The sequence below is a fragment of the Saimiri boliviensis genome, chromosome 6 (genome assembly GCF_048565385.1).
Source record: "Saimiri boliviensis isolate mSaiBol1 chromosome 6, mSaiBol1.pri, whole genome shotgun sequence".
In the NCBI taxonomy this organism is placed as follows: domain Eukaryota; kingdom Metazoa; phylum Chordata; class Mammalia; order Primates; family Cebidae; genus Saimiri; species Saimiri boliviensis.
Window position 1 is genome coordinate 76,320,107 of NC_133454.1, and position 17,783 is coordinate 76,337,889.

Sequence of the window (17,783 nt, forward strand, 5' to 3'; positions counted from 1 at the left end):
CTACGTGCTTTATGTATGTCATCTTCAGTGCTCATAAAAGCCAAGTAAGATGGAGAATTTTTACAATTATTTTAAAGATAAAGAAACAGAGACAGAGATTTTATAACTTGCCCAAGATACAACCAAGATTAAATTCAAGTCTATTTGGCTCTAAAATCTGTAGTTCTTTCCAGCTATATTATTTGGCCTTTGCAGTGAATTTGCACAAAATTAGAGACAACAGAAGGAGTAAAGGGTGGTACAGTTAGATCTATGAGGAGATTTCAGCTGAGAAGAAATTTCAGCAGGGGAATTGAGAACATTGTAAGCAACATTGTAGAGTGAAGAATGTTGCTGCTGGCAGAAGGTAAAAGGTGTCCTTGAGTGACAACCACCAAAACATCCAGTATAAAATAAAAAATGAATAGACATGCCAAAACATACATCAATAAATAATGTGACATGCTGTTAAGAAGAAGCAAGCAATAGAATAGAAACTGATCCTGAGATGGTCTAGAGCAGCAGTCCCCAACCTTTTTGGCACCAGGGACTGGTTTTTTGGAAGGCAATTTTCACAGATGGGGGATGGCTTTAGAATGAAACTCTTCCAACTCAGATCATCAGGCATTAGTTAGATTCTCATAAGGAGCATGGAATGTAGATTCCTACCATGCACAGTTCACAGTAGGGTTTGTGCTCCTATGAGAATCTAATGTCACCACTAATCTGACAGGAGGCAGAGCTCAGGCAGTAATGCTAACTTGCCTGCCACTCACCTCTTGCTTTGTGGCCCAGTTCCACACAGGCCACAGACTGATACTGGTCCATGGCCTGGGGGTTGGCGACCCCTGGTCTAGAGATTTAGTTAGTACTTTAGAACAGCTCTTATAAAAGTATTCAATTGCTAAAGAAAAATGTGATCTTAATGCATGAAACAGATAGGGACTCTCAGCAGAGAAATGGAACCTACTAAAAGAACAAAATTGATATTTTAGAATTAGAATATGTAATATCTGTAATGCAAAATTTCCTGGATGGGTGTCTTAGTTCATTTTCTGTTGCTTACAACAGAGTACTTGAAACCGGGTAATTTTTTTTTTTTTAATTTATTTTCTACAGTTGTGGAGACTGAGAAGTTCACGGTCAAGGGGCCACTTCTAATGAGGGCCTTCTTGCTGGTAGCGAGTCTCTGCAGAATCCCAAGATGGTACAGGGCATCACATGGCAAGAGGGCTGACCATGCTAGCTTAGGTCTTCCTTTCTCTTCTTATAAAGCCACCAGTCTTACTCTCATGACAATTTATTAATCCATTAACTCCTTAATCCATGAATAGTTTAGTCCATTTATCAGGGCAGAGTCCCCACGACCCAGTCACCTCTTTAAGGCTCCATCTTTCAATATTGCCACGTGGGGGTTTTAATTTCAAGATGAGTTTTGGAAGGGACAAATTCTCAAATCATAGCAGTGGGTTTAACAGCTGATTGGAGATGATAGAAGAAAACATCAGTGAACCCTGAAGAATATAAAAATATTGAATAGAAATACAGCTTCAGTCTAACACATACAGAATTGGAGTTCCAGAAGAAAAGGAGAGTAAGAATAGGGTATAAAATTGTTCAAGGAAATAGTTATCAACATTTCCCCAAATTTCTTGAAAAATACTGACTTTCATATATAAAAAGCTCAGTTATTCCAAAGTAGAATAATAAAAAGAAAGCTACGTCTAGGCCCATCATACCAAACTGCTGAAAACCAAGCAAAGAAAAACTATGAAAGTGGTTGGTGTGGTGGGGGGGAAAACATAGTATACACAGAAACAACATTAAGAATGATGATTAACTTCTCATTAGAAACAGTAGAGTCCAGATAATGGTGGGAAAAATCTTTAACGTACTAAAAAAAAAAAAAAAAATGAAGTCAATATAGAATTCTCTATCTGGCCAAGATTCTCTTCATAAATGAAGGCGAAATTAAGTTATTTCAGACACATGAAAGCTGAGAAAATTAATCACTGGTAGAACAATACTACAATAAATGCTAAAAGATCTTCTTTGGGCAGAAGGGAAATAATGGCAGATGGAAACTCAGATCTTTAAAAAGAATGAAGAGCATCAGAAATGGTAAATATGTGGATGCATATAAATGGTTATCTTCCCTGATTTTCTTAAAAGCCATCTGATAGTTATAAAATAAAAATAACATTGTTAATGGAATTGGTAATGAGTAGAAGTAAAGAGTCAATAGCTGTAACAGTAAAAGGATGGGATGAGGAGAAGCAAGTAAATTGAATCATACTATTGCAAAGTTCTTACATTTGTGAGATAGGAAGTATGAAATGTGAAGTAGGAAGGATGAAATAGGAAGTAGGGAAGGTGTCAGGTATGAAGTGTAAAGTGGTACAATATTACTTGTAATATTGGTTAAGGAGGCATATTATTAGCCCTATAAAAATCACTAAAAATAACAGAGCATAGCTGAAGGACACATTGGCTTCTGCCCATCATCCCAGCACTTTGGGAGTTCAAGGTAAGCTAATTGCTTGAGCTCAGAAGCTCAAGTCCAGCCTGAGCAACACAGCAAAACCTCTTCTCTACAAAAAGTGCAAAAATTATAGCTGAGTGTGATGGCATGCACCTGTAGTCCCAGCTACTTTGGGGGCTGAGGTGGGAGGATCACTTGAGCCTGACAGATCGAGTCTGCAGTGAACTGTGTTTGAACCACTGCACTTTAGACTGGGCTACAGAGAGATCCTGTCTCAAAGAAGAAGAAAAAGTATAGCTAAACAGCCAGTAAATACAATGAGGTACTTAAAATATTTAAATTGTGCAAAAGGAAGCAAGAAAGGAGCAACACAGGAATAAAAAGAAGAGCTGTAATGGATGACTGGATGCAGGAGAAAAAAAGAGCCAAATAGAAAACAAATAACAAAAATAACCATATAATGGACTTTAAACCAACCATATTGATAAATACATTAAATGTAAATGGACTAAGCATTCCAAATAAAAGGCCAACATTATCAGACTAGAGTAGATCTAGCTATATGCTGTCCAAAAGATGCACTTTAAATATAAAAACACATATTAAAAGAAGTTTTTTTAAGGCAAAATGTTTACTACAGAAATAGTTTGTATAAGGAAGTTGGTGTGGCAATATTAATACCAAAGCGCTTTAAGACAAAGGGTATTACTAGAGATAGAAAATGACATCTCTTAATTAAAAGATTCAACTCGTCAGAAAGACAAAAGTCTTAAATGGGTACACACCTAAAACAGACATTTAAGTATATGGAAAAAAACCAATAGAAACAAAGGAGAAATAGTAAATCTGAAGTCATACTAAGAAATTAATATGCTTCTCACAATAACTGATAAGACAGGGAGCAAGAAAGCATGGACATTAAAGATCTGAATAACACTAGCAACATACTGACATTTACAGAACATTACACTGACCAATTGCAAAATGTGCCTTTTCAAATGCACATGGGACATTCACCAAGACAGACCATATGCTGGGTTATAAAATAAGGCTCAACGAATTTCAAAGGATTAACATTTTAAAGAATATTTTATCTGACCTATTTAAAGAATATTTTATCTGACCCATAACAATAGAAATATAATAAGATTAGAACCTAGAGAATTTCCAGATTCTTTAAAATTAAACAACACACTTCTAAATAAATTATGTACCAAAAAAATAAATTACAAGAGAAATTAGAAAATGTTTTGAACTAAATAATAGTGAAAACAAAACATATCAAAGTTTGTGAGATGCAGCTAAAGGTTATAGCTTTAAATATCTATCTTAGAGGCCAGGCGCAGTGGCTCAAGCCTGTAATCCCAGCACTGTGGGAGGCTAAGGTGGGAGGATTACAAGGTCAGGAGTTTGAGACCAACCTGGCCAACATGGTGAAACGCCGTCTCTACAAAAAATACAAAATTTAGCTGGACTTGGTGGCAAGTGCCTGTAGTCCCAGGTATTTGGGAGGCTGAGGCAGGAAAATTGCTTGAACCCAGGAGGCAGAAGTTGCAGTGAGCCAAGTTTGCGCCACTGCACTCTAACCTGGTGAAAGGGTAAGACATTGTCTCCAAAAAAAAAAAAAAAAAAAAAAAAAAAATTTATCTTAGAAAAGTTTGGAATCGATGACCTAATTTTTCTGCTTAAGACTCTTGAAAAAGAAGAGCAAATTACACCTAAAGCAATTAGAAGGAATTCAATAATAAAGATCAGAGCAGAAATCAGTGAAATAGAAAAATGGAGAATATCAACAAAGCCATATTTTGTTTCTTTGAAAAAGATAAAATTGACAATTGCCTAGGAACACAAATCAAGAAATAAAAAGGAAAACAAATTTTGAATATCAGGAATGAAAGAGCTTTTATTAAAGATATTTAAAAGGATGAAAAGGGAGCCAGGCATTGTGGCATGTACATGTAATCCCAGCTACCAGGAGGCTTAGGCAGGAGGATTTCTTGAGGCCAGGAGTTCAGACATTCAAAAATCAATGTAGCTCACGTTAACAGAATGAAGGAGAAAAGGAGTAATATTAGTAGATAAAAATCAGTTGATAAATTTCCAACACTATTCCATGACAGGAATAGAAGGTAACTTTCTCAATTTGATGAAGAACATCTATTATACTTACAGCTAACTACATATTTAATGGTTAAATATTGAATGCTGTCCGCCTAAGATCAGTTAAAAGGCAAGAACATGCTCACTGCTTCTATTCAATATTGTACTGCAGACCACATCAGTGCAATAAGAAAAATAAAAGCTTTTAAAATTAAAAGACAATTTAAAACTATCTGTATAGACATATAATATGATTGTCTGCATAGAGACCCCAAAGGAATATTTTTTAAACCCTATAAAACTACTACAATAAATGAGTTAATGTATCAGGGTCACAGGAAACAGAATCAATCCACTGAAATCATTTGTATTTCTATATCCTAGTAACAAACCATTGGAAATTGAAATTTTAAAGTATTACTTAAAAGTTATTTAAAAGCATAAAACACTTATGGAATAAATTTAGTGAAAAACATTCAAGATCTATACACTGAAAAAGACTAAGTATTGCTGAGACAGAGGTAATGTAAATAAATGGAGAAATATATGATGTTCATGGATCAAAAGAGTCAGTATCATTAAGGTCCTCATTCTTCTCCCCCGAGTGATTTATAGATTCAATGCAATGCTAGACTAAATCCTAACAGATTTTTTTTTGGTAAGTTGACAGACTTATTCTGAAACTTATATGGTAATACAGAAGAGCTAGAAGAGTCAAGCGACTTTGAAAAAGAATGAAGTTGGGACACCTACAGCAGTAATGCTAAGATTTGCTATACAGCTGTTGTAATGAAGAGAGTGCGGTATTGGTATAAGGATATACATAAAGACTAATAGAACAGAAAATCTGATATATAGTCATATATGGCCGGTTGCTTTTTAGTAAAGGTGCCAAGATAATTCAATGGGGGAAAGGTTAGTCTTTTCAAAGAATGGTGCTGGAACATCTGGATATATGCATAGAAAAAAAATGAACTGTGTATTCTAACCTCAAAGTATAGATAAAAATATAGATGGATCACAGAACTAAATGTAAAAGCTAAAACAATAAAATTCTTAGAAAAAAATTGGAGAAAAATCTGTGTGACCTTGGTTAGGCAGTGACTTCTTAGGGCACAAAAACTAGATTTTATCAAAATTGAAAACCTATGCCTTTCAAAAGACACTGTTACAACAATGAAAAAATCAGCTATAGACAGAGAAACACGTATGATACGTGTATCTGACTAAGGACTTGAACCCAGAATACATAAAAAGCTCTTACTAAGAAAACAAACATCATCCCAATGTTTTAAATGGACAAAAAAACTTAAACAGATGACACTTCACAAAAGATGTATGAGTGGTCAATAGTATACAAAACAATGCTTGATATTATCAGGTATCAGTGAAGTGCAGATTTAAACCACCATATGATAATTAAGAAGACTGACAATAACAAGTGTTTTCAAAGATGTAGAACAACTGAAACTCCCTCACTTTGATGGTGAGAAGGTAAAATGGTTCATCCCCTATAAAAATATATATATGCCAGTTTCTTACTAAATTAAATATTACTTAACATATGAGCCAGCAATTCCAGTCTTAGGTATTCACCCAAGTAAAATGAGAACCACATATCCTCCAACTTATCATACCTGAACGTTCACAGCAGCAGCATTCTGAATAATGCTAAATCCACATCTACACCCAAATGGCTCCAGGTGGTGACAAGGGGTAAGAATTTAGAGGCATCTCTCCCACCTAGCAGACTAGCTCCCTGCTTTCCTTTAAAAACAGGCCATCCAGGCATTTGCCTGAAAACGTAAAATGACCCACACCCTATTCCCTTATATACACTGCCAGTCCCGCCCTCCATTCCTCCTTTCTTCCCTCATTCCCTCTCTTTCTGTTTCTTTCTCTTTCTCTCTCAGTCTGACTCTTCGTTCTACCTCATGTGACATGAGGATGGAGGACTGACCTCCTGGCCCATTATACCCTCCTTGCACAGGATTAAGTAAAAATCTTTGAACTTGTTTCCTATTGTTGTGGTGTACTGAATTTGTCCTTCTGTCTAAAGAACCAGGTCAAGTTTCCTGTGTGAGGGACTCTCTGGTCATAGGTTAGACAACTAGGTATTAGGCTGTCCACCAGACAAAAGAAGTATCCTGTGAAAGTCACACTGTAAACCCCTACATTCAGCTCCCTTTCATTTCCCTGATAGGGCAGGGTTGTTAGCTGCTCTGGTACTAGAATGCTGATTTAACTGGGGGCTCTCAGAAAAATACTACTCAGGAATAAAATGGAACAAACTATGGAAACATGCAAAAACATGGATGAATCTCAAAAACCTGCTGAGTAAAAGAAGATAGACATGATCCAGTACATACTGTATGATTGTATTAATGAGGTTTTAGAACAGACAAAGCTAACCTATAGTGATAGAAATCAGATCAAATAACAATGCCGTTGGTGGTGGTGGCAGGGAGATTGATTGGCCTTAAAGGAGCATGAGGGAACTTTCTAGGGTGATGAAAATGTTCTAAATATCATTGGGGTGGTGATGACACAGGTGTGTGCATTAGTCAAAACTCGCTGAACTATACATTTAAAATGTATACATTTTGTTTTATGTAAATCATGTCTTAATAAAGTTTATTTTTAAATTTTATTTTAATTTATTTTTTTTTAAGAGACAGGGTTTCACTCTGTCACTCAGGCAAGATGGTAGATCAGGGCTCACTCAAGCTCTTGTGCTCAAGTGATCCTCCAGGCTTAGCCTCCCAAGTAGACAGGACTACAGCACACACCACCAGGCCCAGCTATTTTATTTTTCATTTTTTGTAGTGATAAGGTCTTGCCATGTTACTCAGGCTGGTCTTGAACTCCTGGCCTCAAGAAATCTTTCCACCTCAGCCTCCAAAACTGTTAAGCTTACAGGGGTAAGCCACCACACCCCAGACTAAAGTTGATTTTTTTTAAAGTGCACATGTGATTTAACTCTATTATCTTTGACTGAAATTATTGTGCTTTCCCCTAATTGCGATCAGATCTGGTTTCTATCCTTCTCAGCTTCCAAATCTTATTAGTCATTAACCTTCAGTTAATGACTAATAAGTCACAGAGGTAGGATCTAGGGAGAAGAGAGAAGAAATTCCTCAATTTTAGGGAGAATGTAGGGGAGAGAGAATAACTTACTCAAATGTGACCAAGTCCTAACACGTCAGATTCACAAAATTCCTTTAGAACCATGTATGGCAGGAATAGAAGGAACAGGTTGATACTCCCATGTGGACTTTTACATGTCCGCATTATTATTCCTCATGTCCCGTAGACCCAGAGAAGAGCTGCCAGCCAGTGTTGGAGACTCTGCGCCAGGCCATGGATGGCACCATGTATGCCCACAGCACCTTGGAACTGCAAACGCTGCAGCCTACAGTCAACTTCCTTGCCACTGTCACAGTGCCAGGCTACTGTGAGCGCCCACTGTGTCCACGCCTCTTTAGACTCTTCACAGTCCTGGCCCTGGAGAGCATGACCCAGGCCACCCTGCTAAGCAGGCATGTTCCTGTCATTCAGGCTTGGCTTGAACGTTTCCCTTCTGTGGAGCGGGAGAGTGCTCTGGCACGAGCCCTGGTTAGGGCCTCAGTAGAAGCCTGGGAGGCTGTGTGCAATTGCTTCATGCCTTCACCCCTCCACCCACACTACCACTTCTCCCTGCACTCTGTGAGCCACCTACTGAGCAGCCTGCAGCTGCTGCCCAACAGAATAGGCTCCCGAGGCTTTGTGGACTATCCCAACCTCCAGGAGCACCTGCACCGGGTGACAGGCCTGCGTGGCACTCGTCTGACTGCTACGATGGCCACACGCAACATGGTACGTCTTTGGTTGCATGAGGCTCAGAGAACATTTTGTGACCGGTTGGACAGCCCTAGGGAACGCTCCTACTGTGCCAAGCTGCTCCTAGTAGTAGCTCAGAGTGTCTTCTGCTGCAGGCCAGGGCCCCAGCACCTGGGCAAGGACCATGAGGAGGATGAAGAGGATGAGGAAGAGGAGGAGAAGGTGCCTGAAGTGGAATCTGAAGGGGAGTTGGCTCAGTGGGAGGACTTCAGCAACAGCAACAGTGATACAGAGGAGGAAGAGGACCCTTATGGCCTTCAGGTCCCTAGAGGCTCAAACTCCAGTGATCCAAGTCTATCATCATCCACAGGGCCAGTAAGCAGGGGGATGATGGAAAGCATAAGTCACAAGATAAGGCAAGAGAAAGGCACAAGGGCGTCCAACTATAAAGTCCAGGTAAAGAGATCATTCAAAACTTGGTGGCAGAAGGCACCCGAGATGGACCTGGTCTCACCCCTGTTGTTACCAGTGCTACTACTACATCCCCAGGAAAAGCCCTCAGACCTGGTCTTCAGTCAGGAGCTGATACTTGGGTCTAACTCTGAGACTCCCAACTTGTACCTGGAACGACAGTGGGAGAAGCTAGAGGAGCAGCTGGCCACCTCAGCTGCTCAACTGAAGCTGAGCCCCCACCTTGCCCGGTGTCATTCCATGGCCCAGCACGTGGCCCGCCTGGTCCGAGTGCTGGCCAGGCCCCGGCAGCATGGCCTGATGCTCTCAGGGGCTCTGGGTACTGGGCGCCATACTGCCATCACTCTGGCTTCTAGCATTTGTCAGGCCCATTTCTTTCATCTACCATCTGGGTCAGAGGAAGCCATTCTCCAATGTCTACGAGATGCCAGCTGGCATGCTGGCATGTTAAGCCAGACAGTGGCCCTGTTGGTACCCAGTGGTGTGGATCTCACTACACTTCATCGCCTCCTGGCCCTGGCAACCTCAGGCAGTTTCCCTGACCAGTACACAGAAGCAGATTTGGACCACATTGAAGACCACTTCCCCAGGGAGAACCTTGGTGTCAAACATAACATCGAGAAGGAAATGGTGTTGCAGAGGTGAGGCCAAGAACCCCATAGCTGACTCTGCTCTGCTCCTCCTCTGTCTTGGCAAAAAGGCCAAAAGGAATTCTGTGGGCTGCCACAAGGGCTGAGAAGATTGGGGCTAAGAAGTCAGGTTGGGACTGAGGCCTGGAGGGGCAAGCAAAGGTAAAGGGGAAGACATTAACTGACCCCAGGCCCACAGGTTCTACCAGCAAGTGTGCAGCCACCTTCACCTCTTCTTCCTGATTGGAGATAAACAGGCCCACCAGCAGCTGCCCACTACCCTTTTCCTGAGGCTCCTTCAGCTGGCCACTGCCAGCATTGACCGCTATGAACCCTGGGACCAAGATGCCCTGGTCAAGGTGGCCCAGCATCACCTGGAGGGTGCTCAGAGTCTACCCCTTGAGGACGGTGAGCGCTTTTTACTTGTCCTTACCACACATCTCTACCAGGCTCTAATGAGGGTTATTACCTAGGTCAGTCTCTATCTCTATCTCTATCTCTATCTCTATCTCTATCTCTATCTATCTCTATCTCTATCTCTATCTCTATCTCTCTCTCTCTCTCTCTCTCTCTCTCTCTCTCTCTATCTCTATCTCTATCTCTCTTGCCTACAGAGCCCTCTTCACACTTTCTACCCTTCTTCCTGAGCTAGGAGAGGATCCATTTCCTTTCCCATTTTCCTACAAGCTCACAAAGCTAAAGCCATGCCCATTGCAGGCTCCTGGAAGTACCCAGACCTCCAGCCCTCAATTCCCAGTGTGGCCAAAGCCATGGCTCTTATTCACCTTTCGGCCACCCTTTACTATGAGCACCTGTGCCCTGCATTGCCACTCGTCACACCCAAGACCTTCTTAGACTTCCTGGACACTTTCCTGATGCTGCAGCAACAAATGATCCTGAAGATTAAGAACAAGGCCCAGCGGTGAGTGGCCCTGTCCCCTGCAATGCACCTCCTTCTGCTCCTTTGGGTTTCCTCACCAGCACATTGTATCTCCAGGGTCCAGAATGCCTTGGGGAATCTGAGAATGCTGATTATGGATCACAGTACCCATGCCAACCTGATCTTCGACTTGGAACAGCAGCTGAAAGCCTCTTTCAAGGTAAGGAGAAGAAGATTTTAAGGCTTCTATGGTGGTGTCAAAGCAGGAGCCCAAAAGGGGACTTGAAAGGAAGCAACCAGCATGAACCTTAGTGCTTGTCTCCCCCTAAGGTTCACCTTTCCCTAGGAAATCTCTCTAATCTCTGCTGCCTCCGCCTTTACAGCTTAGGCTAGAAAGTTCCCCATGACACGGCTAAGACCGGATTGATTCTTCATAACATGTGAAACCCAAGCATCTGCTTCTGGTTGCCCCTAGTGCCTTGACCATGTGAAGTTCAGTATGCTGCCAAGACCTCTGTAAATTCCCATGGGGATTGGGGCAGGGATTACATCTCAGTCACCACTCACTCACCTCTTACAGTTATCCTCTTTTTCCATAACACTTTGTCCCTGTACCTTTTCTTCCACAAAAGCACCAAACAAACAAAACTGTTGTAGACAGTAAGGACATGTGGATGGGTGATGGCAGCAAGGAGAAATTTATATTATAGCATAGAACCAGAAGTAGATTTATAATGGTATACTAGACAGAAGTGTCTTGAATTTTCTTAGTCACCCTCTTCTACCAGGCATTTTCCAGTGACCCAGCTTTTCCTTTCCTCTCTCATCTCCCTACCACCTGCTCTACAATGTTTTTGAGCCATCCCACTTTTCCTTTAGCACTCCTTTCCAGTTGAAACATCAAAACCTTTTGCTGTCCTATACAGAACAATCTTACTCTTTGAATAAACAAACTTCTTATATGTGGCTAAAATTGGTGATGATAGGGCTTATCACACCTTCCTAACTTCTTAACTCCTAGTTAAGGGTGTTTTCCCAAATTAAAGAGCAGTTTTGTTTCTAATAAGAGGAATTCTGAAATAGCACCTTTATTTCTACCACACAAGATTTTGATAAATTTCAGGTATAACTTCAGAGCAGTGAACTAGTGCTCACCTCACACTCAGATTATCTTTCCGCTAGGGTTTCAGGTCTTAAGCTTCTAGTACCTACTCAGCTCTTCTGATGAGTACCTTTAGGACTATCATCCAGTGCCGCACAACTGCAGAGACATGTCTACTACTGTGGTTTTAATTGTGTCCCATGTAAGTGGTGTCCCCTGAGTTTTAAAGCTGCTGGTGCCCTCCTACTATTCACCACCTAGGATGAACAGCTTATATCAGTCCTCAAGACTCAGTTAAGTTGCAAAAGAAAGAAAAGAAAGTCAGATGGCAACAGAAATCCCCCTTTCCAGCTTTTTGCCCTACCTTTTCCCAAGATGATTAATACCAGGATTGTTTATCTGGTTTAGGGGTGCTAGTATTCCTCAATCTGTGAATCAGTTACATCAGAGCAGAACACAGTAAGCCAAAGATCTGGATAGGAGATGTTCATTGTCTCAGGGTCATTCAGAGTCAGATCCCTTGGTCATTCATTCAATAGCCATAGTAGTGTGTACTTCTTCCAGTGTTTCCCACCCCAGGAAATGGCATTACCATCCACTGAGCCAAATCCTAGGACTCATTCTGGGCCCCTTCATCTCTTTTCTCTCTTATATTCAATGGGTTGATTTATTCATTATTGCACTCAACAAAAATTTATTTTTTGTTCAGGCATTTCTTAATATTTATGTCTATGTCAGTATATGCCTACATTAACATCTAGATGGATGGATGGATAGAGAGAGAGAAAGGAAGAGAGAGAGAGAGAGAGAGAGAGAGAGAGAGAGAGAGAGAGAGAAATAATAGAAACCTTGCCACAACTTTCTGAGGTAGCTATTTTCTCATTTTACAGATGAGAAAACAAAGATCCAGAAAGGTTGGGGAGACTTCCCTAACTTTATAAGGTTGTGATGAGGATTAAACAAGATCTTACATGTAAAGTATTTAAATGTGCTGGCACATAGTGAGAGCTCAATAAATATTAGTTACTATTAATATTAGGTTAGGCTAAGCACAGTGGCTCACACCTGTAATTCCAGCACTTTGGGAGGCCAAGGTCAGTGGATCACTTGAGCCCAGGAGTTTAAGACCAGCCTGGGCAGCATGGAAAAACCCCATATCTACAAAAAATATAAAAAATTATTCAGGTGTGGTAGCACCTGTCTGTAGTTCCAGCTACTCAGGCGTCTGAGGTGGGAGGGTCATCTGAGCCCAGGAGGTTGAAGCTACAATGATTGCACCACTGCACTCCAGCTTGGGTGACATAGTGAGACCTTGTCTAAGAAAAAAAAAAATTAGATTGCTTCCTAATAAGAGGAGATAGGGCACTGTCCTTGCCTTCATGGTGCTTATAGTTTAGCAGAAGATATAGACTCATCCAGGCAATGACAAAACTGTGTTATAACAGAGTAGGTTCAGAGCACTCCAAAATATCAAGAAAAACTTTCTAGAGAAAGCAGAGTGCCCTGCTATGCAGCACAGAGCATGTACATAACATGGTAGGAGCTCAAAAACACTCCCTAAGTATGTAAACACATGAATCAAGTACACGAAAGTTGTTGCCTGAAAGTTAGGTCAGATTTGATCACTGTTTGAAAGGGGCTGGGTGACAGAATGTCCCAGGTTGATGTAACAGCATGTGAAAGGCCCAGAGGCAAAAGAGTGTGTGCCACATTGGAGGAACTGTAAGTCAATAATGGCTGGAAAGTAGCATGCTGGGAAAGATGAAAGAGATGAGATTGGAATAATGAGTAGGGGCCCGGTCATGGAGGCATTGTCAATCAAATGTAGAAATGACAAGTGGTATGACACGGTGATGATGAGATTCAGTTTTTAGCAAACCAGCCAGGCTGCAGTGGGGGAATAAAAGGAGGGAAGTAAGAGTGTAAACTGAGAGACCAGTTAGGAGGCCAGTGCAGAAGGTCAGAAGTGAGAGATCCTGAGCCTGAGTGATGGATGTTGGGAAGAAGAGTGGACATGAGAGGCATTTAGGAAGTAGATTTGAAAGGCCTCAAAGATGGGCTAGATTTGGGGGAATGCAGGAGATGGAGCCAAGGGTAACAACTCAGTTTGTTCCTTGGGAAACTTGAGTGTATTTTGCCACCATTCTCTGACAAAAAGAATACACAGGAGAGGAATCAGATTGCAGGAGAGCTGAGGAGGCATAACCAATATATTCTTTTGGGGACATGTGGAGTCTGAGGGGCCTGTGAGACACTCAAGAGAAGATTTCCACTAAGCAGATGAATACATGGTATGGGGTTGGGAGGGAACCTAGCTACAGAGAGAGATTTGGCAGTTGGAACATAAATAGGCATCAAAGCCATGAGATTGGGGAGGGCATTTAGAAGTGTAGAGTGAGAAGAGAAAGGAGGCCCTGAAAAAACTGATGAGAAATAGTTAAGGGCCAAAAGAGGAAGAGAAAGAAAGAGCAGCTAGAGAAGTTAGAGAAAGCCCAAGGAGAACACAGTATCATGAAGGCCAAGAGAGGAGGATGCCTCAAGAGGGAGGAAACTGTCTTCTGTGACAACTGCTGCTAATGGGTCAACTAAAATATAGATTTGTGTAATATAACAGTTACACACATAGGCTTCGGGTGAAGCAGCTACAGGAAAAAGAGACTACACATTTGGGGCTGCATTACTAGATGTGTAACTCATGGACTAACAAGTGACAGACCCACAGCTCAGACTCTATCTGTGGCCTACTTGGACATGGTCAGTCTTTCAAGTGAGAAGTATGCTAGAGTCCTAGGATCATAGGGTCTTCCCCTGGGGTGTTCCCGCATCTGGAGCTGCAGGGCCTGGACCTCTGTTCACAGAGCCTCAGCGTGTTTCAGCAGCAGCTAGAGCAAAGCAAGCTCCTATACAAGCAGCAGCTGGAAGAGTGTCGGCATCAAGAGAAGCTCCTTAAGAACCTGGCCAAGCAGCGGGATGCCCTGCAGGCTCAGCAAGCGGCTTTCCTGGAGCAGGTGGGCTCTTCTTGCCACCTGCCCTGCATTGCTTCTCTCCTGGAAGAGGCCGTGTCCTCTAAGCATGCCAAGAGGAGAGGATGGGGTGACATCCTGGAGTCTCCCGGGGGGAGGGGGCAAAGGTAATAGGATGGCTTGGGGAGTAGTCTTTCATGGGGACTCCAAGAGGAGATGATCCCTCCTAAAAACACCTTGAAGGAAGAACAGAACATCTCAAGAACTCACTTCAGAGGACATCTCTCCTCATTTAGATGAGCAAGGCATTTCTGGAGCCTCTGAGCCAGCTGCAGGTGGCTGACTTTGAGGAGATACGGAGCTATCGAGCACCACCAGAATCTGTGGTCCAGGTGACCAATGCACTGTGTGACTTGTTCCACCGTGAAACAGGCTGGGCCAGTGCCAAGCAGCTTTTATGCACTGAGGATTTTTATCAGGTAGAAAAGGTGGAACACAATGAAGGAGGGTAAGGGAGGGATAAAAGGACGATTTGGCAAGGCTAAACTATTGGGTCCAGAACATCCATGTCTTCCCCATCCCCTTAACACACATCCTTCCAGGAGCTGGTGTTCTTCCCCAAGGAGAAGATGACAGACTCAGAGCTGATAAAGTTACACCTAACTCTGACAGCTCCAGGTATGAGCGATGCAGCCCTGCGGGCAGTGAGCCTACCTGCAGCCAGTCTGGCAGCCTGGCTCTGGGCTGTTCTGCACTACGGACTGGCACATTGCCGGGGACTGCCCACGGGCCTGCTGCTGCAGCGAGTGGAGGCAACACTCACTCGGGAGCAGACCCGCCTGGGGTACTACCAGTTTCAGGCCCAGGAGACCCTGGAGCATAATTTGGCCCTGGCTAAGATGGTGGAGGATGCCCAAGATTCCCACAACTGTGTGGCAAAGACCCTCAGTCAAGCACAGTATGGCCAGCATTACAAATGGCCCATGAAGGCTGCACTACACACACCCATACATACCTGGACTACACAGCTCCAGGTAACCATCCCCCTCCCAGATGTCTCCCCCAAAGTTCTTTTTATGCCACTCCCCTGCTCCTCCCTGTGGCCTCACTGCCTCCCTCTGTCCCTCTCTGCACTCCTTGCCATGCTTTCCTCCACACCCCACCTTGCTCTTCCTCTGCCATACCTCTGCCTGTACCCTCCTCACGGGCCTACACAGTCTCTGGTCTTCCCTTCCACTTCAGAAGTTGAAGGGACACTGCATGACTGTGTTTGGAGATGCCCTCCTATGTTCAGCTGCTATCATCTACCTGGGTCCCTTCCCACCATTGCGGCGCCAGGAGCTACTGGATAAGTGGTTGGCTCTCTGTGGGGGCTTTCAGGAGGCCCTGGGCCCAGATGATGTGGCACAAGTACTGAAGCAGAAGCAAAAATCTGTCAGCATGCCACCAAAGAACCCCCTGCTGGCTACACACTCTCCCTTCAGTATTCTGTCCTTGCTAAGCTCTGAATCTGAACAGCACCAGTGGGACCAAAACCTGAAGCCAGAGGCAAAGTCAGCCCGCCTGGCAGCCTTGCTTCTGCGAAGCCCCACCCACTACCGTTCTTGCCGTTGGCCTCTGCTGCTTGACCCCAGCAACCAGGCCCTCATCTGGTTGGACCCGCTGCCTCAGGAAGAGAATAGATGCTTGGCACCAGCCCCTGCCGAGGGTAGAGGTAAGCAGGCATAATATATGCAATGCTGCTGGAGTATCTGAACTGCCCAACACTCAGCCTCATGTGGTCTTTTCCTTCATAATGAAGACACTGAATTTTTGTGATCAGGATGTCCCAGATTTCACCAGACTATACTATATGAATAAATTTGGTCACATAATTTTTTCTCTTTATTACAGTGATTCTGAATCTACATGATTGATTGGTCCATGATCTTCCACTTCCCTGGTCTGCTCAGTACTACCCAAATTTATGCAATGTTCAGAAATCCTGGGGAATATTTCTGTTGGCTCTGTTTGGATCAGGGACCCATCTGGGTGGAGTATTAGAAGGAACATTTTCTAGGAGAAGGAATAGAGTGTTTATCTCCCAGAAGAAGAGGTTGGGAATTGAGTTTGTGAGAAAAATGTGATCTTATTTGGAAAGGGGTCTTTTCAGATGCAATTAAGTTAAAGACTTTGAATGAGATCATCCTGATCCTTATCTGGGTGGAATCTAAATCCCACAAGTGTCCTTATAAGAGTCAGAAGAAAAGGCATAGAAAATACAGAAGAGAAGGCTATGTGAAGATGGAGGATGACTAGGATCCCTCCCTGGAATATTAGAACAATAATTGTGATAGCCAACATTTATTGAGTGCTTACTATGTGCACATCTAAGTGTTTTCTATGTAACTCGTTGAGGTCATCACTAATATCAACCCCATTTTGCAGATAAGAAAATTGAGTCAGGCCGGGCGCGGTGGCTCAAGCCTGTAATCCCAGCACTTTGGGAGGCCGAGGCGGGTGGATCACGAGGTCAAGAGATCGAGACCATCCTGGTCAACATGGTGAAACCCCGTCTCTACTAAAAATACAAAAAATTAGCTGGGCATGGTGGTGCGTGCCTGTAATCCCAGCTACTCAGGAGGCTGAGACAGGAGAATTGCCTGAACCCAGGAGGCGGAGGTTGCGGTGAGCCGAGATCGCGCCATTGCACTCCAGCCTGGGCAACAAGAGCGAAACTCCGTCTCAAAAAAAAAAAAAAAAAAAAAAAAGAAAAGAAAAGAAAATTGAGTCAGAGAGAGCTTAAGCAACTTTCCTAAGATTTCTTCTTACAGAGCTTCCCTCACGAAATGGAGCCATTGGGTGAATTCCTCCCCTAAGAGCTCCTCTGAATCTTTCTGCCCTAGGGAAAGGACTCACGAGAAATCAAAACAGAGAGAGTAAGATGGACATGAAAGAGAAAGCTGATGATAGTGAAGAGAGTAATGAGGCTAAGGACCAGACAAAAGAGCAGAAGGCAGAGGAAAGAAAAAATGAGCACGAGAAAGAGCCAGAGGAAAAAGAAGAGAAAGAGGAGAATAAGACAGAGAGCCAGGGGTCAAAGCCAGCCTCTGCGACTCAGCTTCCATCTCTTCCCTACCTTAGTGTCCTTTCAGGTGCTGACCCAGAGCTGGGTTCTCAGCTCCAGGAGGCAGCTGCTCGTGGTGAGAACTGGCCCCCACCCACCCTAGCCCCCTTTTGACCCCCCCCCCATTCTGTGACCCCACAAACCTCCCACACCTCAGTCTAACTTCAGTTCCCATCCTTCATCCTGGGCACTTGAAGTGTCTTGAGGGAACCCTATCAGCCACAGGGAAGCTGGACAGAGCCAGACCTCGTG

General features: G+C 43.1%; 2 protein-coding genes across 10 annotated transcripts in view; one reads left to right on the forward strand and one right to left on the reverse strand.

The window, feature by feature from the left end:
* The window catches only part of RRP8 (ribosomal RNA processing 8), a 109,735-nt gene that overhangs the window by 52,223 nt on the left and 39,729 nt on the right, over positions 1-17,783 (reverse strand). The gene's annotated exons all lie outside the window — the stretch shown is intronic.
* LOC101036455 (dynein heavy chain domain-containing protein 1) overlaps positions 1-17,783 on the forward strand; it is a 72,098-nt gene that overhangs the window by 48,574 nt on the left and 5,741 nt on the right. Inside the window, 9 exon segments of the mRNA XM_010337663.3 lie at positions 7,875-9,492; positions 9,680-9,888; positions 10,198-10,402; positions 10,478-10,580; positions 14,321-14,470; positions 14,722-14,904; positions 15,028-15,459; positions 15,668-16,139; positions 17,311-17,607. Coding sequence (XP_010335965.3) covers positions 7,875-9,492; positions 9,680-9,888; positions 10,198-10,402; positions 10,478-10,580; positions 14,321-14,470; positions 14,722-14,904; positions 15,028-15,459; positions 15,668-16,139; positions 17,311-17,607 — 3,669 coding nt within the window.